The 21,656-nt window shown below is 32.4% G+C and overlaps 1 protein-coding gene across 2 annotated transcripts in view; it reads left to right on the forward strand.

The window, feature by feature from the left end:
* The window catches only part of LOC126770482 (protein winged eye), a 104,026-nt gene that overhangs the window by 73,785 nt on the left and 8,585 nt on the right, over positions 1-21,656 (forward strand). For both annotated transcript variants that reach the window (XM_050489873.1, XM_050489874.1), the window contains exons 4-8: positions 872-998; positions 1,893-2,064; positions 2,389-2,590; positions 3,120-3,221; positions 15,391-15,510. In XM_050489873.1, the coding sequence (XP_050345830.1) occupies positions 872-998; positions 1,893-2,064; positions 2,389-2,590; positions 3,120-3,221; positions 15,391-15,510 (723 nt within the window). The remainder of the gene's footprint in view (positions 1-871; positions 999-1,892; positions 2,065-2,388; positions 2,591-3,119; positions 3,222-15,390; positions 15,511-21,656) is intronic.

A 21,656-nucleotide genomic window follows, 5' to 3' on the forward strand; every position in this document is an offset into this window, starting at 1 on the left:
TCCCTAGTTTGTTTCGGATTGCCATTCCATCGGATTACGAAACTAAGCGATTTTTTTTTTATATGCCCCGGGATGGCAAATGACTCTACTCCACCTGATGGTAAGTGGTAGTCCAGTCCAAACGCGACGACGGCCAATATATTCACAATAATATCACATGATTCATTTTAGTCTATATTACAAAATCAGCCGGGAGGGCATTAATTTTAACAATTGCCAATAATACAGGTTAAATCAAAAACAAATTTAACAAACACGTTTGCGTCTGTTGCTGATCTTGTAACTGCTGAGCCTTATTGGCTTGACTGAGGTCATACTCACACAATTTATTCTGTCAAGACGATACTTCACAATAATATCACATGATTCATTTTAGTCTATATTACAAAATCAGCCGGGAGGGCATTAATTTTAACAATTGCCAATAATACAGGTTAAATCAAAAACAAATTTAACAAACACGTTTGCGTCTGTTGCTGATCTTGTAACTGCTGAGCCTTATTGGCTTGACTGAGGTCATACTCACACAATTTATTCTGTCAAGACGATACTTCATAATAATACTTCTTATATTTTATGTAATCGTAAATATAAGACAACTAATGCAACCTAAGTTTACTTCTTGGGTGAACATTCTACGGCCAAACAACGATGCTTATTATTGCTGTGTTCCGATTTGAACCAATTTAATTACAGGCACAAAGGATATAACATCTTAGTTCCCAAGGTTGTTGCATTGGCTATGTAAGGGATGGTTAATATTTCTTACAGTGCCAATGTCTATGAGCCTATTCACCAGTCCGACAACATTTTTCCAATAAATGTATAATAATGTCAAACAGTAATCAATTTGTTTTTTTTATTGTCACAGTAACAGAGAGTTTGTTCTCAACGTCTCTGTCGACTTTCGGTGTACCGACTCCGCCACCGAACTCGCCGTACTCACCGTTGCAGCTGGAACTGCTCAATTGCGCGCAGCGGGTCCTCGTCACAGACAAGTTTGTTTTATATTTTTACGTTAACTGTGCCTTACTAAACTTGTGCTGTTAAACTAACTAAATTTGTAAATGTGATACGCGATTTTGATTACAATAATCATAATATTGAAATGATATATGCATCAAAATAACGCTATCACTGTAATTGGGATTAGCGTCAAGTGTCAAATTTGTTACTTACATTAATATAGAGCCGAGATGGCCTAGTGGTTAAAAAGCGTGAATTTTATCGATGTTTGCGGATTCAAATTTAAGCAATAACTAATGAATTTTGCGCATCTCAATTGTAACGATCTGAAAATTGGTACCCGTGCTTAAAACTGATGCCAATACAATCATTTCAATTGAATATTTAACTAGAGATAAAATAAAAATATATACAAATTAGATTATAGTTTTTAAGTAAATGTTAAAAAAATACTTAAATAGATAAAAGAATGAGGATATGTAGATAAAAGGATTGATCGCTTATATTATATAAAGTTTAATTTTTATGGACAACTTTTATTAAGCACTCCAAGTTTTGTTACGGTAATTTTTATATAAATAGATTTATTTTTTAGTTAATTTATTAAAGCGTTATGCTTTCGGACATGTAATTATTGATGAGCCGTTGACAGAACAGAGGTGCCACTTAATATTCCTTCCATAAATTAATTAAGGAAACAGTCTGTTATCTAAATCGATTAATTAATCTATTCTTTGTTTGATTCAAAGATTTTTATTTGTTATTTTGGAATAACTATTAAGAAAATTTTATAAAGAAAGTTTAACTATTTAATAATATATAATTATATTAAATGTCAATTTGTACTAAATAATACGAAAATAAAAATAGGTCCAGTTATTTTTAGCTTAGAAAAATATTCTCTTATATCTTCATAATTTTTACAGGGAATCCAGTAAAATGGAGGAGGCTAAGTTAGGAAAGTGCTTATCCGAACCGCTCTGCTGTCCTGACCAGCGACAATTGCTCGAAGGTGTGGGCATGATGCAGCCCCTCACTATCAAGACGGAGCAAGCTAAGCGAACCTGCAACACCTGTCTCACGAATTCACCAAAAAAGGTTATTTTTAAAATATGTCTTTATAGGATCGATCGTCGATCGTAAATTGGGAATTTGTGCGCTAGAAGGATATTTTATAAAACGAATATTAACCATACCCCGACATGATATATTGGACTGCCAGTCCATTAAAGGACCATCAGCTTTTTATACTATTCTCAATGCTATTAGTATGTTTGCGATCGTCGCATGACGCGTTGTTTACAAACAAACAATATATTTCATATTAATAAGTTATAATAAACACAGGTGTTGCAAAAAAAAGACTTACAAAAAGTATTGTATGTAAATAAATTTGATTTTATTTTATTTTTGTTATTTTAGGTCATACACACGGACGGTGGTTGCAGTCGAACTAATCCAGTGACCTGGCTAGGCGTGGCCGGTCAAAATGTACAGGTCCAAGTTAAACGAGAACCACAACATGTCCACGTGTCTGAACTAGTCGCAGTCAAGCTGGAACAGGCCTCGCCCGGGAACAAGCCGGACCAACCGCCGCCCGCCATACCATCTTCGTTGAACAATGGTAACTTCCTTCAGCTTATATGCCCCTGGTAGTTTGCAAGACTCAGCTGTTTGCAAAATTTTTCCTCAAGATTTTATTGAGATTTCTTAGTCGAAGACGTGGTAACTCTTTGTAGTCAGGGACTTTTTAAAATTTGAATATTGTTATTAATAGTTTGTAGGAGATAAAAATAAAATTAGTCGTAAATTTAGCAAAGAAGAATTTAAATATATTTTCATATCATTAAAAACTTCGTCAATATGTAGCATATAAATAAATCTAGAACAATATTATATATAGTAGAATTATAAACCGTGTGATAAATAAAGCGTGTTCACAATTTATGAACTCTTAGTAACTTTGAGCATGATGATGCAATGAATGATGATGACAGATATATTTTTTGTGAAGTTTTTTTTTTCGCTTGATGATTGTGAAAGAAATTTTTGACTTTTTTATTTTTTATAATTTTTATTTTACACATCCTATTCGTAAAAAATTGTAATGGTGTTTGGAGTTGAACTAAGTCCAATAAAAGAAATATTTGTAGGTTCTATACCCGTCGGGATAGCGGTTGCTCGCCAGAGAGTAGGCGACACCGGTCTCTTTGCCGCACTTTCGCAGAAGGATACTCAACGGCTACATGAACTTGGTAAGTTTAACTAACCCATTTAACGATAACATTATGCGAAAGTCCACAATTGCCGTCAATATTCTACATAAATATGTAAAATATTCTTGTTTATGTTATATTGCTACCTGAGAAGAACTGAGTTGTCGAATAAAACTTTTTATGACGGTTACCGGTTTGTAAAAGTGAACAGACCTTTTGGTAGTTCAGTGGCCAACGGACTACGTTGAGCGCGCCGATAATAGTTGCGTCACCAATGAAGTAATCACAATCTCTTTGATATTTATGTTAGCCTAGTACCACTATGTATTAACAACGGTACAATGTTGAAAAAAAAATACGTTTTATTTTTAATTAAAAATGCTTGTTTTTTTGGAGCAATGGAAAAAATTATTTACTTAAAAAAATATACATAAGCTTTTTTGAATTAAATTGTTTTTAGTTTTTATACACTCATTCATTATTTTATCGTCCGTTTTACACGTTTGTTTATGTATAATTCTTAGCCGGTTCTTGATTGTGGTACTGTAGTATAATAAAAAATTTAAAGGTCGCCACACGTTTTTTATAAATTCAAAGACATATAAATGCGCATTTTAATGCCAAACGTCCGTCGATGAGGTGAAATCGTAATCGTAATTCAAAGGCCTAGTTTAATTGATAGCGTCGGAGCGAAATCGCGCTATCGCGGCATCGCGCATTGCTTCGATCACGCCAACCCACCGATACTGGTGTGAAATACGACTTTGAATAAATTTGACATTCAATTTTAGAAGCTGTTTTTAAATAATGTTTCTTTACTTAAAAAAAAAAAAAAGAATATATAGACTTGGTTTTTACACATTTGTTAAGATTTACCTATAAATGTGGTGTGATTAGTTATTTAAACAATATTGTCTTCTTCGTTCGGATGTCAAATCGATGATGACAGAAAGAAAAAAAAAGTTTATTTAATAAATAATTAATTTTTTGGTAATTAGAATTTGATAAAACTCAAATCTCGTAAATCGGCTTTTAAAAGTTTAAATTTTTTTACATATCCGTCGAACAGCATGAAATGCATAAATGCTTAGGTATTATACGTGCTTAAGTGTATATTTTAACCTACCCACCTTTAGCATGTAAATTATACGAGCCATTAACATAGAATCAGCCGGGTGTTTCCATCACGGCTACATAAATAAGTACATAATTGTGGTTTTCCTTAACGTTTCCCGCTGAACTCACAACTTAACATTTAATTTTGCATGTAAAAAGATCGTTAGTGTTATGTGCAATGGTCTTAAAAGATTTATGGATATAAAAGTAAGTCAAAAAACAATTATATACCAAGCTCGAGTTCTTATGATCGGTGAATTATACTAATTAATGTGATCACGCGCTGAATTATTAGTTAAAATATTTTATCGTACTTTTTTTCGCTATTGTTTTATGTACTTAACCAATTATTATAAATTTAGTAAATGAAAACATAGAAAAACTGTTGTTGCGTTAATATTGTTTAAAAAAATTAAATGCAGCAAAAATGTAATTTTGAAAAAAGAAAACAAAACAAAACTACATAAGGTTTCTTGCACGGTTAATTGATTAACTTGAAATTATATAATATATAATTATATAATAATTATTATCTCAATATATAAACATATAAATAAGATTTTATAAAAAGTTTTTTACACAATTTAATGCTCATTCATATTGAATTAAATTAATATTTAAAAATATATTAAATAATACATACATATATTAATAATTAATAAACTACGTCCATGACACAAATCTGACCGTCATTTATTTTCACCTGTCAATCAATTAAAACGGTCAGTTTGTTTTTTTTATTATTGTAATAATTATAGTTTTTTTTAATGAAATCATAAATAATTACGCTAGGCAGTTTAATGGTTGTCTGATTATTGCCTTAATTGCAGAAAATGAGTATCGGCTAGCCGACTGCGGAAGCGTAACACACGCAGTTTTGCCTTTATATTATTATCTTTTAGCGAATTTTAGAGCGTTATATTTCAATTAATAATTGAATGTGAAAAAATATATGTGTGTTAAAATATATATTTTTTCAATTATCATGTAAATTATTTGAATATTTATTCAATAATTACCTATGCCTGTTCAGGAATTAAATTTTTTAGAACGATCTCGGATATATAGTCGTTTATAATATTTGTTATTTTTTTTGTTATCGAGACAAAAATTTACGTTAATTATATTATATACCAGTTATTTAAAAATTTAAATTACGTCTGCGTAGGTACCATCCTCCCAGATATTCTACCGCGAAACAGCAGTACTTAATATTGTGTGCCAGTTTGAAAAGTGAGTGAGCCAGTGAAATTACAGGCACAAGGGACATAACATCTTCCCTAGGTTAGTGGCGCATTGGCGCATATAAGCGATGGTTAACATTTCTTAAAATTTCAATGTCTATGGGCGTTGGTGGCCACTTACCATCAGGTGGCCCATATACTCTCGTTTGTCTACCGATTCAATTAAAAAAACATGGCGTATTTTATTAAACGATTTTTATTTCATTTATATTGTGTCTACTGTAGTTCCAAGTAGTAAGTGAAGTCATATAAACAAATGGTCTTTGTCATAAAAACATGAAAGCCGCCTGTCTCATCGGCGCTCTCGCTCTAGCATTAACAGATAACATCGCGAAAGCGAGCGGATGTACAGCTATCTAGCTCGAATTTATTTATACGGCAAAAACGCACCGGTCCGACCAATTACATGCTAATCAGAGTTTTACAATTACTATAAATTGCGAGAGCGGTCGCTTTTATTGCTTCATGAATTTTCACGTCGCACAAAATACGCATTTTTTATTTAATTCTCCGGAAAACGGACGAACACGCAACTTCGGCACGTTAACGCATTGTTCCTAATCTCGTTGTTTAAATAAAATTTGTGTCTAAAATTACTTAACTAATTAAAAATAATTTCGAACCACTGAATCCGTTCTTGTTTTGAAATTCCTTATAATAATTATATTAGTTTTATTGACAATTTAGTATTGAATATTCTTGCAAGATTTACCATTGCTTGGTTTTAAAATAGCTTTACCTACTTTTTACACAGGTAGTCGTAACTTAAACAAATCAATTAAAAACATTTTCAAGCTTCTATTTTCAATAACATAAGAAAAATCATAATTTATCTATCTATCGTATCGGCCTACGATATTTATCAAACCTTCGCGACCCCTTATTAGTTTGGAATACAATAAACACGTAATTATTATTATGAAACTCTCATCTCCCCCTTCCTTTCAAAGCAATCTCTACCTAAACGAGAATAAAGTTGACTTTCAAGTACTAGGGAGACATGAATGAGAGGAGCATTCGGGTTTCTTAATTAAAGCGTGGCGCATGACCAACAATTGTTTATGGGAAAGTGGTCATTATTCCCATATCTATAGTAATTATTATTGCTTGAGGAACGATTAACAAAAGCAAACAAAGTGACTCGAGTAGATAATAGCAAAGCGGCAAGTGGTCGACAACATTTGGGGTCTTATGACAGAAATATAAATTATATTTGATTTATTTGAAAACATTGTCGCGGATATTAATTGGTATAGTGTGGACTATTAAACTTTCAGAATCCAATAAGTGAACTGACGGAACGTATTTTCTTAAGTATTATTAGGTAAAAAAATATGAAGTGTGCCGCTTCTTTTGTGGCGTGTGTAATCAGTCAAATTTAACGAATATTATTGTGATATGCGATAAACTTAAAGTTTTTAACTTATTATTTTTTTGGGATATTATTGTGTTTTGAAAAATGAGTATAAGTTTCGTTAAAAATAAAATATAATATCTTAGTATTGTTAGATCAAAAATGCATTACGATTTATAAATTGATAACATACACATCAATTCGAAACAGATACAGAGATATATACCAAATGTCTACAACTATGTTGATATTTGGTAGCACAGATAGGAAGGCCTGTTGCAGGCTGCAGAGTAGGTACAGTATTTCTAATCACGTCTCGCCAATTCGGCCCCGGTCGCCCGTCACAACCATTTGATGTAATTTCCTAAGGGCTGCCATCCGTTACAACATAAAATGCTAAATTATTACTAAATAAAAGGTTTTAATTAGTTTATAAAAAAATATTATAGTAGTAGGTCGACTTTTTTCAATTCACCTAAGTGTGGTTGTTAAACACGGAGAGTAAGAAATAAATAGATACAGGTAATTTTTTTTAATTATATTAGTGTGATGGTTAAAGCAACTAAATTCCAGATTTGTATCTTTCATTCATTATCAGCTATTGTACATTATCAAACAAGACTAATTAATTCGTTTTTAATGTAGAAATATTTTAAAACATAATAATTTATTCTATTTTCAAATTACTTATTATATTAAATACTTAATATATTTAGTATTTATTTATGAATGTTTCACAACCCTGATGAAAAATAAAAAAATATATAAGATACAATACAAAATTCGCCCTCGTCGTCGACCCTTGCCGGACTTAGGGAATGCTTGCTACGCGTCGATGATTCCCTGGTAATTGTTCTAATGTTTCTATTTACCCCCTGGAACAGTATCCCGGATTCGGTTGATCGTTAGACAAAAAAAATAATTAGAAGATTTTTTTTAATCGCTGTTAAGCGGCAGTACCGCAACTCTAAAAGTTGCTTAAAAAAATATTTAAAATGAAATAAAAAATCACAAACAACAAGAAACTTCTTAACCTTTTAACCTTTTAACCTTTTAGCTAGTCGGTATATGTTCCCTGTACATACTGCTCTAGTTACGAGATACTAAACATCTACATCAAACATAACCTTCTAACCCCCCCCCCCCCCCCCCTCCTCCTACCCTCCCTATTTTTGAAGTCTGTTAAAAATACCATTGAACATTGTAATTATTGTAACCGTAACCGTAACAGCCTGTGAATGTCCCACTGCTGGGCTAAAGGCCTCCTCTCCTCTTTTTTGAGGAGAAGGTTTGGAGCTTATTCCACCACGCTGCTCCAATGCGGGTTGGTAGAATTCACATGTGGCAGAACTTCAGTGAAATTAGACACATGCAGGTTTCCTCACGATGTTTTCCTTCACCGTAAAGCACGAGATGAATTATAATCACAAATTAAGCACATGAAAATTCAGTGGTGCTTGCCCGGGTTTGAACCCACGATCATCGGTTAAGATTCACGCGTTCTTACTACAGGGCCATCTCGGCTTTGTAATTATTGACTTACGATAAAATTCTTAAAATTAAATAAGTATCGTAAATTCAATCTTACGATGCTTTTAGCGGGAAAAATATCGGTCATAATAAATACCGTAAAAGCTTTTCAGTTAAGAGCGACAACGTAGCTTAATTTCTTATCATCCTTTGAACAAAACTAGATGAGGCCGTGATGGAGTATCATGATTGTAATAATAATATTATCAAGTGACGGTATTCTTATTTTTAGATAACTTAATTGTAATACTTCATTTTTATCTCTTTAAACATTTACTTTACGTGTAATAAAAACAAACTCTTCAATATAGTGATTCCAATTTAATAGCATAATAAAAATAAATTAGATTAAATTTAGTGACAATTCATAAAACTAATTAAACTCAAAAAGTTAGTCGACTTTGTTTAATACAGTTTTCTTTTTGCCAAATTTAAAAAGTTAGCAGGTTCTCGCTATTAAGGTAAATTAATTCTTATGTATATAAGAGGAAAGGTTAATTTCTATTAACGAAGTCTATACAAGGGATGCATTAAGCTACCCCAATGTAAATTCAGAATGTTGTCAGCTATGTTGATCCTTGCACGCGTTACAAACATTCCAGTAATAAAAACAATATAATATTATGAATGTTCCGTGTGGTATTTTTATGCTTTAGATATTTAAACATAGTCTGAATATATTCTCTGGTTAAATGTAAAGTAGTTACTATTATGAACCTAATAAAGAAAATAATTATAAATATATATTTAGAACACTTAAATATTACATATATTTTTATAAATTAGATGCTTATATTTTACTATAAAATACAGTAAAAAGAGCATTATTTCCTTTTACCTAAATGCCATGACTATTTTCATAAACTATTATAGACCAAACACTCAATTATTAAATCGCTTATTAAGTATAATATTCTTTGTTGTAAAACAATGAGAACGAAGTAAGTAACTGAAAAACAATGAGTGGAAGAAATAACAAAGTATATATAACGGTAATAATGTAGTACCACGCTGCTTCGCTCCGACGTGTGCAACAGATATTTTGTCTGTGACTCTCAATATTAAACAAATATAGTGCGGCTTGTAAAATTAAAATTATACCAATTTCGGAAGACGGTAGTGACCAAAAGGCTTCTTTAGCTGTGAGTCTTTTTAATTTAAAAGAATTATATTATTACGAGTAATAAATTATTGCAATGAAAATATAATACATTTTTTTGTGTTTATTTATTTGCCAAATTGTTCGGCTTTCAGCACTCTAATATTCGGTAAAACTATCGAACGTGATAAGGCTAGACATTTATTTACTGATATCTAGACTTACTTACTGATTGACAACTAAAATTGATATGTCGAGTGATCAGATATGTATACATATATGTATATTTTGGGGTCGTTATTCGTTTTAAGATTGTCAATCGAAATTAAAATAACAATTAATATTCAATTAATTTTGTCTTAGCTGATAAAAATTGCTTAAACTATAATATTTATTAAATTGTATTTTTTTTTTTTCATAATTTGTATTATTTTGTCTACGGCTCGCTCTGGCTCTCTTGTATGAAATGTTATCGCGCGCGATATCCGTACAAACACTCACACCGCTATCTTATGTCCTGGTACTTTTTTTTCTTTAACCCCTCTTGCTTTTTTTTTTTTTATTATACAGGGACAAAAGCGTGAATAATCTCGCCCTATGTATCCCAAAAATAGAGCCGAAAATTGTTCGTGAGTGAATGTTGACATTAAGGCGTTTTGATTTTGAGATGTATGGTATAAATCCAGATTCCATTCATTAAAAGACAACCAACCACATTACGAGGAGAACATACCACTTACTCACGTTTATGGTTCTGAAACTTATGGAAATGTTATTTTTGATAAACGGTACTCTGTATACATAATAATACATAAGAGTAGATTATAATAATTTTATAGCAAATATCACTGAGTGAATCGATACTGCCGGCATCGCATCGTTTCAATACCGCTAAATACCGGTCTGCACTCTGCAGGCGACCGATACCGTCATTCTATTTACGCTACGCCTCGCTACGCTGACCATGCAACGCGACGTAGTTCTATTCTAGGATAGGGACGCAATTTATCTGGCCTAGAATTCCCAGCGTGAAAATAATAAAACGATATACGCGAGTAGACAAATAAATAGTGACTTCAAAATAATGAAAAAAAATGAGTAAAAATTTATATTTGTTTCGAATTTAAATAGATAACTTTAAGTCGTATTTTTAAACGATCCTTCATTTTATTTGATTATAATTTATCGCGGAAAACTTTGTTTGGTTGGTCGGAAAATCCTAGGGGATTGAGTGTCATTCGGCGTCGGATAAACCCTTTTCTTCAGCGCGCGTGATACTAGGCTATCAGCGGCTACTAGGAGATACATCGAAACTCCGCGACGTAATAAGCAGCAAGTGCAAGCGAGACAGACTTATGCTTGGAATGCTGTTGATAGAATGGCACGTCGCAGTGAAGGTCAACTGATACTCTGTACAGTGTATAATAAAGGCAGAGAAACTATTCGTTAAAATGAATGTAGTTAAAATTGTTATCATAATATTGTGCATATTTAATGAAACTAATACATTTTTTTTATTAACATACTAAAAAAAACATAAAAATTAGATGGCATGAATGATGGATAGACACATAGATATAGACAATAAACTATATAATATTTAAATAGTTATAAAACAAATTAAATGTTAAAGAATTAAATAAATAGTTTCTCTTTTAATTTCCATGTTTTAATTCAATATTTAAAATAAGAGACAGCTGTCTCAAAACTTAAAGTTACTCTGTGTGATTACGAGAAAAAACAGAGAGGGCGATTTGTAAGAAGGAGATAGACATACCAGCACGTGCTTCTGCTTCCTTTCATAATAATCTTTTTGCCTCCTCGCGCCGCTGCCGCTCCGTTATCACATCTCATTGTGGGAATTTGTTTCGTGAGAAAAGTTTTTTGTTTATCACCCAAAACACAATATGCAAAATAAGAAGTTAGTTTGGAAAACACATTTTTATGATAAACATTACTATTTAAATATTAATGTTTATTAAAAATACGTATTTACTTCATGGTATAATATAATATGTATTTACAATTTAAAAAGCTTTATAATTACTATTATATAATAATTATTCTATTATAAATAAAGACATAATAATAACACAATATTTTATACAGAGAATTTAAATAATGGGATAATTGGTAAAAAAAATACACTTCTTGCGATTCAAATAGGAAATCATGATTTGTACAGTAACTATTTTTAAATTTTATTTGTATTTATTTAAGGCGTAATGTATATAAATGTTGTATTATTATGTAAAAAAAACAACTCATTTTGACTTATGGCTCTTTAAACCCCATACACGAGATAGATAGCAATGTTTCTTAATTACCTTAATTACTTCAGACATCAATAACAGAGTGTTATAAATATAATATCCTGACTGATTCAGGCCGCGGAAGCCATTCTCATAGCCAACTGCGCAAAAAATGTCATACATGCACATGCATGCATGTCAAGTGAGTTCGCACAAAAAGATGATTTTTGTACTTCTTCACTCATCATCTGATTAGACAGCAAATCGGACTTTAGAGAGTTCATGCAGGACCTTTGTTTTTTACTTGGTTACCTAGGTAGGTATAATAAATATTGCCAACTTCGACTTTAACGATTTGTTGACTCGATTTTGAACCCATTATCTTATCCACTACACCATTGCGACATATCATATGGCATGCCATGACAACAATATATAATACGAATAGCATCGTAATATATTCATGTAATAAATAAATAACAACATATATTGGGGAATATATATCAGACATTTAAAGCAAAATAGACTCTAGAACCTTCTAGAAGCTCCTGGATTTCTAGAATATTCGATTTATTTCATACGTATGTTAGTCTACATATTAGATTTAAAATATATATTTTTATTATTTATAGTGACGAAGTACAATTCTCCAATTTTATCGTAAGATCGCTTTTTCTAATATTTGAATCACTAAGGCTAAGAACTGTGAACCCGTCACACTAGGTCGGTCTTACAGTATTATCGGAGCGACATTTGTGCCGGATGCATATTGAGATACGCATATACTTCAATAGTTGTTTACTTTAGGGCGATCCGATAAAACTGTCGGCGGCGACACATTTGCCGGACACGATTTCGGGTATTAATATTGGCATTGCTTTTTATAACGCCGTATACACTCGGGTCGGCGGGGCGAACGTTACATTGGTGAAGAGAGAGTACGTCTAGACATGAAGAGCGAAATATATACAAAAAATTTTATTTATCTTTTTTTTTCATAGTTTAGGTAGGCGGACGAGCATATGGGCCACCTGATGGTAAATGGTCACCAACGCCCATAGACATTGGCATTGTAATAAATGTCAATGCGCCACCAACCTTGGAAACTAAGATGTTATGTCCCTTGTGCCTGTAATTACACTGGCTCACTCACCCTTCAAACCGGAACACAACAATAACAAGTACTGCTGTTTTGCGGTAGAATATCTGAAAAGTGGGTGGTACCAACCCAGACAAGCTTGCACAAAGCCCTACCACCAGTGAAAAGTTGTGAAAGATAAATAAAGTATGCTGTAGGATAAGAGATATGAATAAATAAATAATGATTTAAAATTTATTAGCAGCGTGGCGTGAAATTTTCGACATATTAAAACTTGATTTTCTACTACTACTATGATACTTAGTCCGGCTTTAGAGTAAACAAGACGACCCGACAGTTGGCCGACAAACAATGAACAACAACAAACTTTTGGTCGGACCTAATATGGAGCTACAAAAGTATTTTTCAACCTCTCGTATAATAATTAAGATCAATTAAAAAAGATTTGATAATAATCAAATAATTTTTTAAATAAAATTGCAAAATTTGTTATATACTATTGCATTTTTATCGTTCATAAGTTATGTACTAATTACAAAACCTAATATGATTATTATAACGAATAATCTAATAAGGTGTTATGTTCTCCTGTGAACATATTTTTTTCAATACGACCCGTATGCATGGCATATCTATTTATCTATCTATCTATCTATCTATCTATCTGTCTATCTATCTATCTATCTATCTATCTATCTATCTATCTATCTATCTGTCTATATATATCTATGTTTCTTTTCTATATGGTAAAGATTTATTTGTATGGTTGATCGCGGCAACCTCAGAAAATTCAAATAGGTACTATTTGATTATATTTCCACTTAGAAAACCCGTTCTATAACTTCATCCTATAACCATTACGTCACAGACGTGGTATGGTGTATGAAGATGTATGAAACAGGCACTGAACGCGGGTAAAACCGTGAAACAAGTGTTCGGGCATTTAGCATTCATTTATATTTTCATACTTAGCTATTATACCAATATATCGTTAATAATTGCCAGTTTTTTTTTAATTAATATTTTAATAATAGACTAATTTCAACATTTTAATGATTTTTTTCTGTTTTACTTAGGTAAAGTTATTTAGAATTTTCATACTAGCTTTGTCTGCTCTAGTGTTCTATCACAAATTCCTTCTTTCATACAACGCTAACATTAACAAAAAATTATAATTGGCTTTGTTACATATCAAATTGGAAAAAAATCTAGATTAAAACTCGTCTAGACAACTTGTAAATTGGACTCAGTTAAGTAATTATGTTTTTTTAATTTAGATTTTAGCAATAAGATAATAAGTTCAACAGGCTAATATCGTGTTTACAAGGTACCTACTTCCTTAGATATTTAGGCACTTTATGAAAATTAGTAGGTACTAAATGTCACTGCTCTCCTGGTACTTAAGATTTGGAACTTGTATCAAGCTGCTTCATTGCGGGTTTGTGGATCGCGTGGATTCGCTCGTCCTCACGAATATTTGCTCCATTCAATAAATCACGAGATAAATTTATCTTACGTGTTCTACAATTCTGAAAAAAAATCTATAGTTTAAAAGTTAACTTAAAAAAAAAAACATAAACCTAGTACTTATTTATAACATTTGAAGAAGTTTTTTTAATATTTTTGTTTTGGTACGAAACCCAATAAAAAATGTGCTAAGAAAGAGATTTTTAAACGTGTAAATTATATTGAGTTATCTTATTTTATAATCTGGTTACGCGTTTGGTTACATGCAATTAGCTTATTACGTATGTAGGTAGGGTTCCATATAGAACTGCCTCGTCTATAGTGGCTAGCGAATATGGCTGTATATTTTAAAATACCGTTCGAAAAGCTGGTTTTTCAAAGAAATCATTAGCATTTTTCTACTATTATCCCTTGGAGAGCACGGCGATTCATAGCTTCCGTGGCTATAATTCGAATAACATTATTAATTACGTACGTGTTTTACAAATTCGTTAGGTACCAGTTAAATATGCAAATTGATTTTCAAATTCGAAATATATATATTATATTTACATATGTATAGACTATTAACGCAATAATCGCTTTAAGGTTTATTATATTCAGTACTCTTCACAAAAGGGTAATAAAAGGAATTGCTGTCATATAACTTCAAAAGTTTCAGCTCGTAAAGGTATCACCTTAGCCAATATGTTGTTTTATAATAATTAACTGCTTAAATATTTATGCAAAACAAGTTAAGAACGTTGATTTTATGTTATGTTCGTAGGTATAATGTTTATAAAACAATTTCAAATTTCGAAGTTGTTCAGTGGAAACCGTTAAAGAATTATTGTATCTACTTATATTTTCATGAATTTATGAGATTAATGCAATGCATGCATTACGTGTTTTTCGATTGATTGATTGATTCGAATTTGAGGTTAATTCCATAAATGTTATAACCGTTGAAATATAAAGTATTCAATTGACTAAAATAATTTTAATAGCTACAATCAGCTTTACTATGCCCTTCGATACAGATTAAACGTCATATTGTTGTCATTGCAGACGCAGCGCAGGCGGCCATGACGGTGGGCGTGGCTAACGTGCTCTGCGACGACCGCTCCGCCCCATTGGCGTGGCCTACGCCCGCTCCTGCACCCCCCGCTCCACTATGGCAGTACCCCGGTAAGAAACCTCCCACGCATTCATGTTCGCCTGGTAACTACGCGCCAACTGCATTGCGAGAGCGCCGTTTTAGCGTTGCCAGCGCGCCACAACGTTGAATGCCAACCTCCTGTGGTGTGATGCCGCTTTGGTAGCGGCATTGCAACTGAGTTCGACCGTTGCTTTTACCGGTTTTTCGGCATGTTTGTTTACGTCATTCATTCTCTGATACGGGCGGACTCGATTTTAGTAATCGATTATATTACGTTCGGATTGTCAGATTAAAAGATATTTTAACATACCGTTACGAATTTATATTCCAAGATAAATTAATTAAATTTCACATTATAAGACTGATGAATAATCGATTCGAGACATTTATATAACCTGCATGTATGTAGGTTATAAATATATGAGAAGATATATACGCAGTTTATCCCATCTCAAACCAATCAAACTCGCATAACCGCGTGTAATTTGACCGACTATAAATGATGTAATCAGCCTCCCACCACTTTCGGTCTAATTTGTTTTTTAAAGGTTTATTTTTTTTAGCCGACACTCGATCCCGTTTATTACGGCCACCGGTTTCTTTCAACGATTCGTTTTATTTTAGATTCGTTTTGTTCCGTAATGAACTAGCGTGCGCCTGTGATTATTTCGTGGACAAAGGCCATTTTTTATTTATTCTCTTTTCCATAAATTATTGGTTTATCTATTTAGAAATTTAATATAATGGTTCTTTTATTTTTATTTTGTGGTTTTTATTATTTTTACTTAAGTTATTTTTAAGAAATAAAATTTTAATTTTTTTGTTTGTATTTGTTTTGCGTAATGTTAACGCCTCATACACAAAGGCAGTGATCACATCAAATAATAATAAGCACAATATATATGTCGCCTGTGCATTTTTAGCCAATACTTAAGTAGTTTAACTAAGACAAAGTAAAATAATTAGTTGTCATTGTTAAAAAAAGGTCATTATCTTGATAAATAGTTAAGCTTAATGTAATTGTCAATCTGTCACGCACTCATACTCATACTTCACAAAAACAAATACGTCATAAAAAGTATTTGCAACTAAAAATATATAAATATATAAAACTTTTTTTTTTCTAAATCGATGAATATTATTAGGCCTTTTTGTTTGGTCTCCTTGTCTTGTATATTATAAGCACATATTATAATTAATGGCAATCTACACATATGCAAGTTGTGCTAATGAGTACAAGAAAACCTTAATTACCTAGTAAGAATTTAACGTATATCAAGTATACTTATAAAAAACTTAACACATTTTTAAACACCATAACATTAATTAATGAATAACAACAATATTTTGACATTACCTAATTAAAAAAAGTTCCTTATTTCAAATAATTTTTAAATAGTAAAATGTAAATATCTTTCATGTTTAAAGTTCATTTATAAAAGGAAATCAAATGAGACAGTCGTTTCAACCAGGTTTTTTCTATTAACATAATCTACATGTAACATAATACTATCATGACCTTATATTGTATTTACCGACAAAGGATAAGTAACTCGAAACCTATAAAATGTAACCTGTGGCCAACGTCTAGTTAAATATAAACCAACCGCACGACTGATTCCATCGCTCACCCGCTAAATCGCTTCCCACACGCCAAGCGGAACTCATGTCACTCCCAACCCATAAATTATCCATCATCCGAAAAAAACATGCAAAAAAAAAATCGTAAAAACTCATTTATCGATAACTCCACTCGACTCGCGGACGGCCCTAAATCCGGGCACCGCCTTCTAAATTCCGCCTTTACAACGTCTCAGCCAATGAGAAACGAGCTCGCCACGTAAGGAGGGATCTGATCGGTGTCCGCCTTTCACGTTTTTAGTGTTGTGAATTAGTGCTTTTGTTTGTTGTTTTTTTTTTACTGGCGATTATAGTTAGTCTTAACAGTTTACGGTTACGAATTTGACACCTCACGCGATTAGTATCGGGCCGGAAAAAATTATGAAATATGATGAATTTGTATGGAGTTACACGGTTAGATAACTGTGGGAGGGGTCGATCGGTGCTTGTTAATTATTATGATTAGCTGATATTTTTTATCTATTAAATTTAAATTACATGTATTTTTTTTGTAATTATTAAAATGACTTGGTCAAAGTGAAATCATCTCATGTCGTAACTACGTTTTGACACGTATTTACGACTTACCGAGGAGACCAGGACCAGGATATTTGTGTTTATAATTCATCTCGTGCTTGACGGTGAAGGAAAACATCGTGAGGAAACCTGCATGTGTCTAATTTCATTGAAATTATGCCACATGTGTATTCTACCAACCCGCATTGGAGCAGCGTGGCGGAATAAGCTCCAAACCTCCTCAAAAGGGAGAGGAGGCCTTAGCCCAGCAGTGGGACATTAACTGTTCCTGTACTGTACTGTATTAAAATGATGACTGTAAAATAATAAAAGATAAAGTTTTATTCATTAATATTGCAATTAAAAAAAATATATATTTAAGATAAAAAACGTAAAGATTATAGGTAGATAATTTATAACTGTTCGAAGGTAAATGAATCGTAATTATGATTGTATGTGAAGGCTTACGATCGTCCACGAGGACGGCGACATTGGCGTTTCCTTTAAGCTCTGTATATATAAACACACAATCACCAAGTAGGTAAAGTAAAAATACAAATTTAGAATTAAGTCATAACAAAAGGGAATGTTGTGTTCTTTTTTTAATATTTTCATGTCCTTAAATTTATCGCATTAAAATCTTAAAAACTAATAAAAAAGCCTTAAGAACTAACGGGATCGGGATGGCGATGTGAGGGAATGGTTATTGTTTCTTCCATCGCCAATGTCTATGGGCGGTGGTGACTTACGGGAACAGTGGGGGGGTACGTGGGACTCGCCGGTGTCCAAGGCGCCGATTGCGCCCCGAACATCGGAATACCCACTAAAAAACCAGCGGTACCCTTTCCGTCTTAACGAGGAGCGCCACGGGATCGCTTTCGCATGCTACCGTGGCGCTCTGACGATTTTCTCGTTCGCCTGCCTAAAACATTAAAAAGAAAAAATGTCGGAACAAATCGAACACGTGACAAAACCTTCATAGACAACAATGCATGTAAATGTCCAAATAGACAAGACCTATCATTTTTCTTGGCGGTTCTTCTCAGTGCAATCTGCATTTCGAACCGGTAATATCTATATAAATATAGTTCAAAAGATTTAAGCTCAGAAAATGGATAACCGGTTGTAATGTTACGTACGAAATATTACATTTTAATGAATTGAATTTCATATAATCGCAAAATATGAATACAGTACAGCAGGTGCGGTGACTGAGTGAGCCAGAGTAATAAACACATAACCATCGTCCCATAGCTGGAGGCGCATTGACATTGAGGAGTAGGTCGTATTAGATACAGCACCAATGTCAGGTGCTGGGCTTCTAATGATTATCACATAGCAGCTCATTTTCTCGTCCCAGTCACGTATAAATAAAAGAAAATCTTCCGACATCTGTTATCTTAGTAATCTTAACAGTGACCGTTCCCTTGAAAACGAAGTCGTTTCATGTTCATTCATTCAATCCCACTGATACAATATAAAAACTACGACTTAAGTCGACAATCGCTAAGCTCACCAAAATTAAACGTCTTAACTTTTAAGTTCATTATTATCTATAACCTTCATGCGTTGATAAGTAAACGCCGGCAATATCTAAATCTCATTTAGACCTAGGTCTAATACCGTATTAAGTTTCCTACTTAAGTGATTAAGTGAAACGCCAGTGATGCAATCAATGTACAGTTAAATATCCATAATTATAGTACAAAATGGCGTCGCCTTTTTCATTTATACTGATTTCGTTTCGACATTCGGTGATTGAATATATATTTTTACAATTAGCTGCCCATCTCGACTTCAACTACAATAACGTAGAATTCATACAAAGCCGCCATTACATAACAATTAAAAATCCAAAAATTATTTTAATCAATTCATGCTTACCTCATAAAAGCAACGGGTATTATACAAATTTCAAAATTCTGGACTTAGTGTATTGTTCGTTGATAGTCAGTCAGGAGAAATGATTTCACAAGTATAGGTAATGGAATGTAAACCAAAGTCCTGATTGACTATCAGATTGTACCCAAGTCAGTGTACAAAGTTCGATGGGATGGCAACCCGATTGAAGATCAAGTTAAAAACCAACGGCTTTACGTGTTATATAGAAATATAGTGTTAACTAGCCACTAGACCAAAGAGGTAGAATGATATACGTAACCTATCTCATTTTCTTTTTTTTTTATAAACCTGAAAAATAGTCTGTTTAACGAATTACCAGCTGTAACTATTTTGAGTACATTTTTATATAATGTAAAAAAAAATTATAGTAATTTAATTTATAAATCAAAAGTAATATTATTTGGGTAGGTTAGGTAGATATACCTAGTTTAGTTTTAATTTATTTTAATTGACAATATTCAGTAACTAAAATCCAAGGGCTTCCATAATTACTACTTTTACTAATATTCGAATTTTTAAAAAAAATAACCGGGCGATGTCAAATAGGTCTACATGTGTTACGTAATTCCAAACCGATTGCAGGTCTTTTTTCACACATAATCATGTTAACATCCGAGCCATCGAATTGAAATTCCTTTCATGTCTAAATGTGATACGATTAAACTCAAATCGGCCCAGTAAAAAGAACCCATTAATAATTTATCGAGAGAGAAACAATCGTTTACAAAAATCGATTCGTATGCGACGCGACGCGTCATTCGGTTTAATTCGAAATTCGAAAGATTAAAAATATTTTTGGGGCCTTTTTTAAATAGTATTGTTCCACTCGAACTCATGTGAGTTATATATCGCTATCTTGTTCTAACACGTGCGGACGTGGGTGGAATATGCGTCGCCACTCATTATGGCATTAACCGACGATTATCGTATTTCGTATTTTGTTTTCACGCCTTGGTGAATCTCTCGGGTCGCATGCGTTCCGTGTGCTCGGAGTAATTGATGAGTTTTGTAGTTATAAAAAATAGGTTGTTTGATAATTAAAATTAGTTTAGTTACATATGTTTTATTTTTTTTAACGAATAGTCTACCAAGTTTATTAAAAAAATAGTTTTTTTTTTTTAATCAAGCATCGATAATTGAAATTAAAAGTATAAGCAATTTACGTTTATTCTTCTTATTTTTGTTTCAAACATAAATGTTGACTACTCTTGTATTTTTTAGTGTTAACAATTTTTTTCGACTAAATATAGTTGAAAAAAATATATACTTAGTAATTTAAAAAAAAATAATAATGTTTGTTCGCTTTGCCTATGATGTACATAGTTGTCCCAATGCTGCGTTAAGGCCTTCTTTCTTTTTAAGGAAAAGTTTTACAACATGAAAGTTCCATATCAATCGGGTTTATCTATTTGTCCGGAAGAAACAATCGAATGAAACACTAACCTTATTATAAAATTAGTATATAACGTCGATATAGATAAGTATGAATACATATTTGAGCTTGGATATATTTAGATACTACTTTCCGAACGCAGCTTCGCTCTTCGCTTGTTAGGCAGGCAGGTTGTTCATTATAAAAGAGTAGCCTATTCCTTCTACGTTCAAGCTTGTTTCATACCAAATTTCATCAAAATCGGTTCAGTTTTATAGTTGTAAAGTGTGACATACACAAAATTTTTATTGAAAGGTGTAAATGGGTCACCTGATGCTAAGTGGCCATCTTCACCCATAGACAACTAACTAACCAGCTCTGCGTCTCCAGGCCGTCAATTCGCCGCCTACTATTAAATTACTCTGTCTCACTTACTCGGCGCAATACAAAGTATTGATGTCTTGCGATCAAATAAAATTATGAGTAAATTGCACTCACACACATACACCGGCCTGCACAAAAAGTTATATTACCACAAGCCGACACAACTTACGTACATGCCATAATGGAAATCTGAGAAATGTTTTATTAAAAGATTGGATAAAAAAATATATTTGTATTTATTATTTATATGTAAATAATTCTGTAATAAATAAAAAAGTCTTAATGCTAAGGAAATAAATATTTCTATTTCTTCCGGTATTCTATGGCTAGGTTAGTCTCAGTTAAGATTTAATAATAAATGCTTATTTATGTTATGCGTGA

Source organism: Nymphalis io, chromosome 9, assembly GCF_905147045.1.
Source record: "Nymphalis io chromosome 9, ilAglIoxx1.1, whole genome shotgun sequence".
NCBI lineage: Eukaryota > Metazoa > Arthropoda > Insecta > Lepidoptera > Nymphalidae > Nymphalis > Nymphalis io.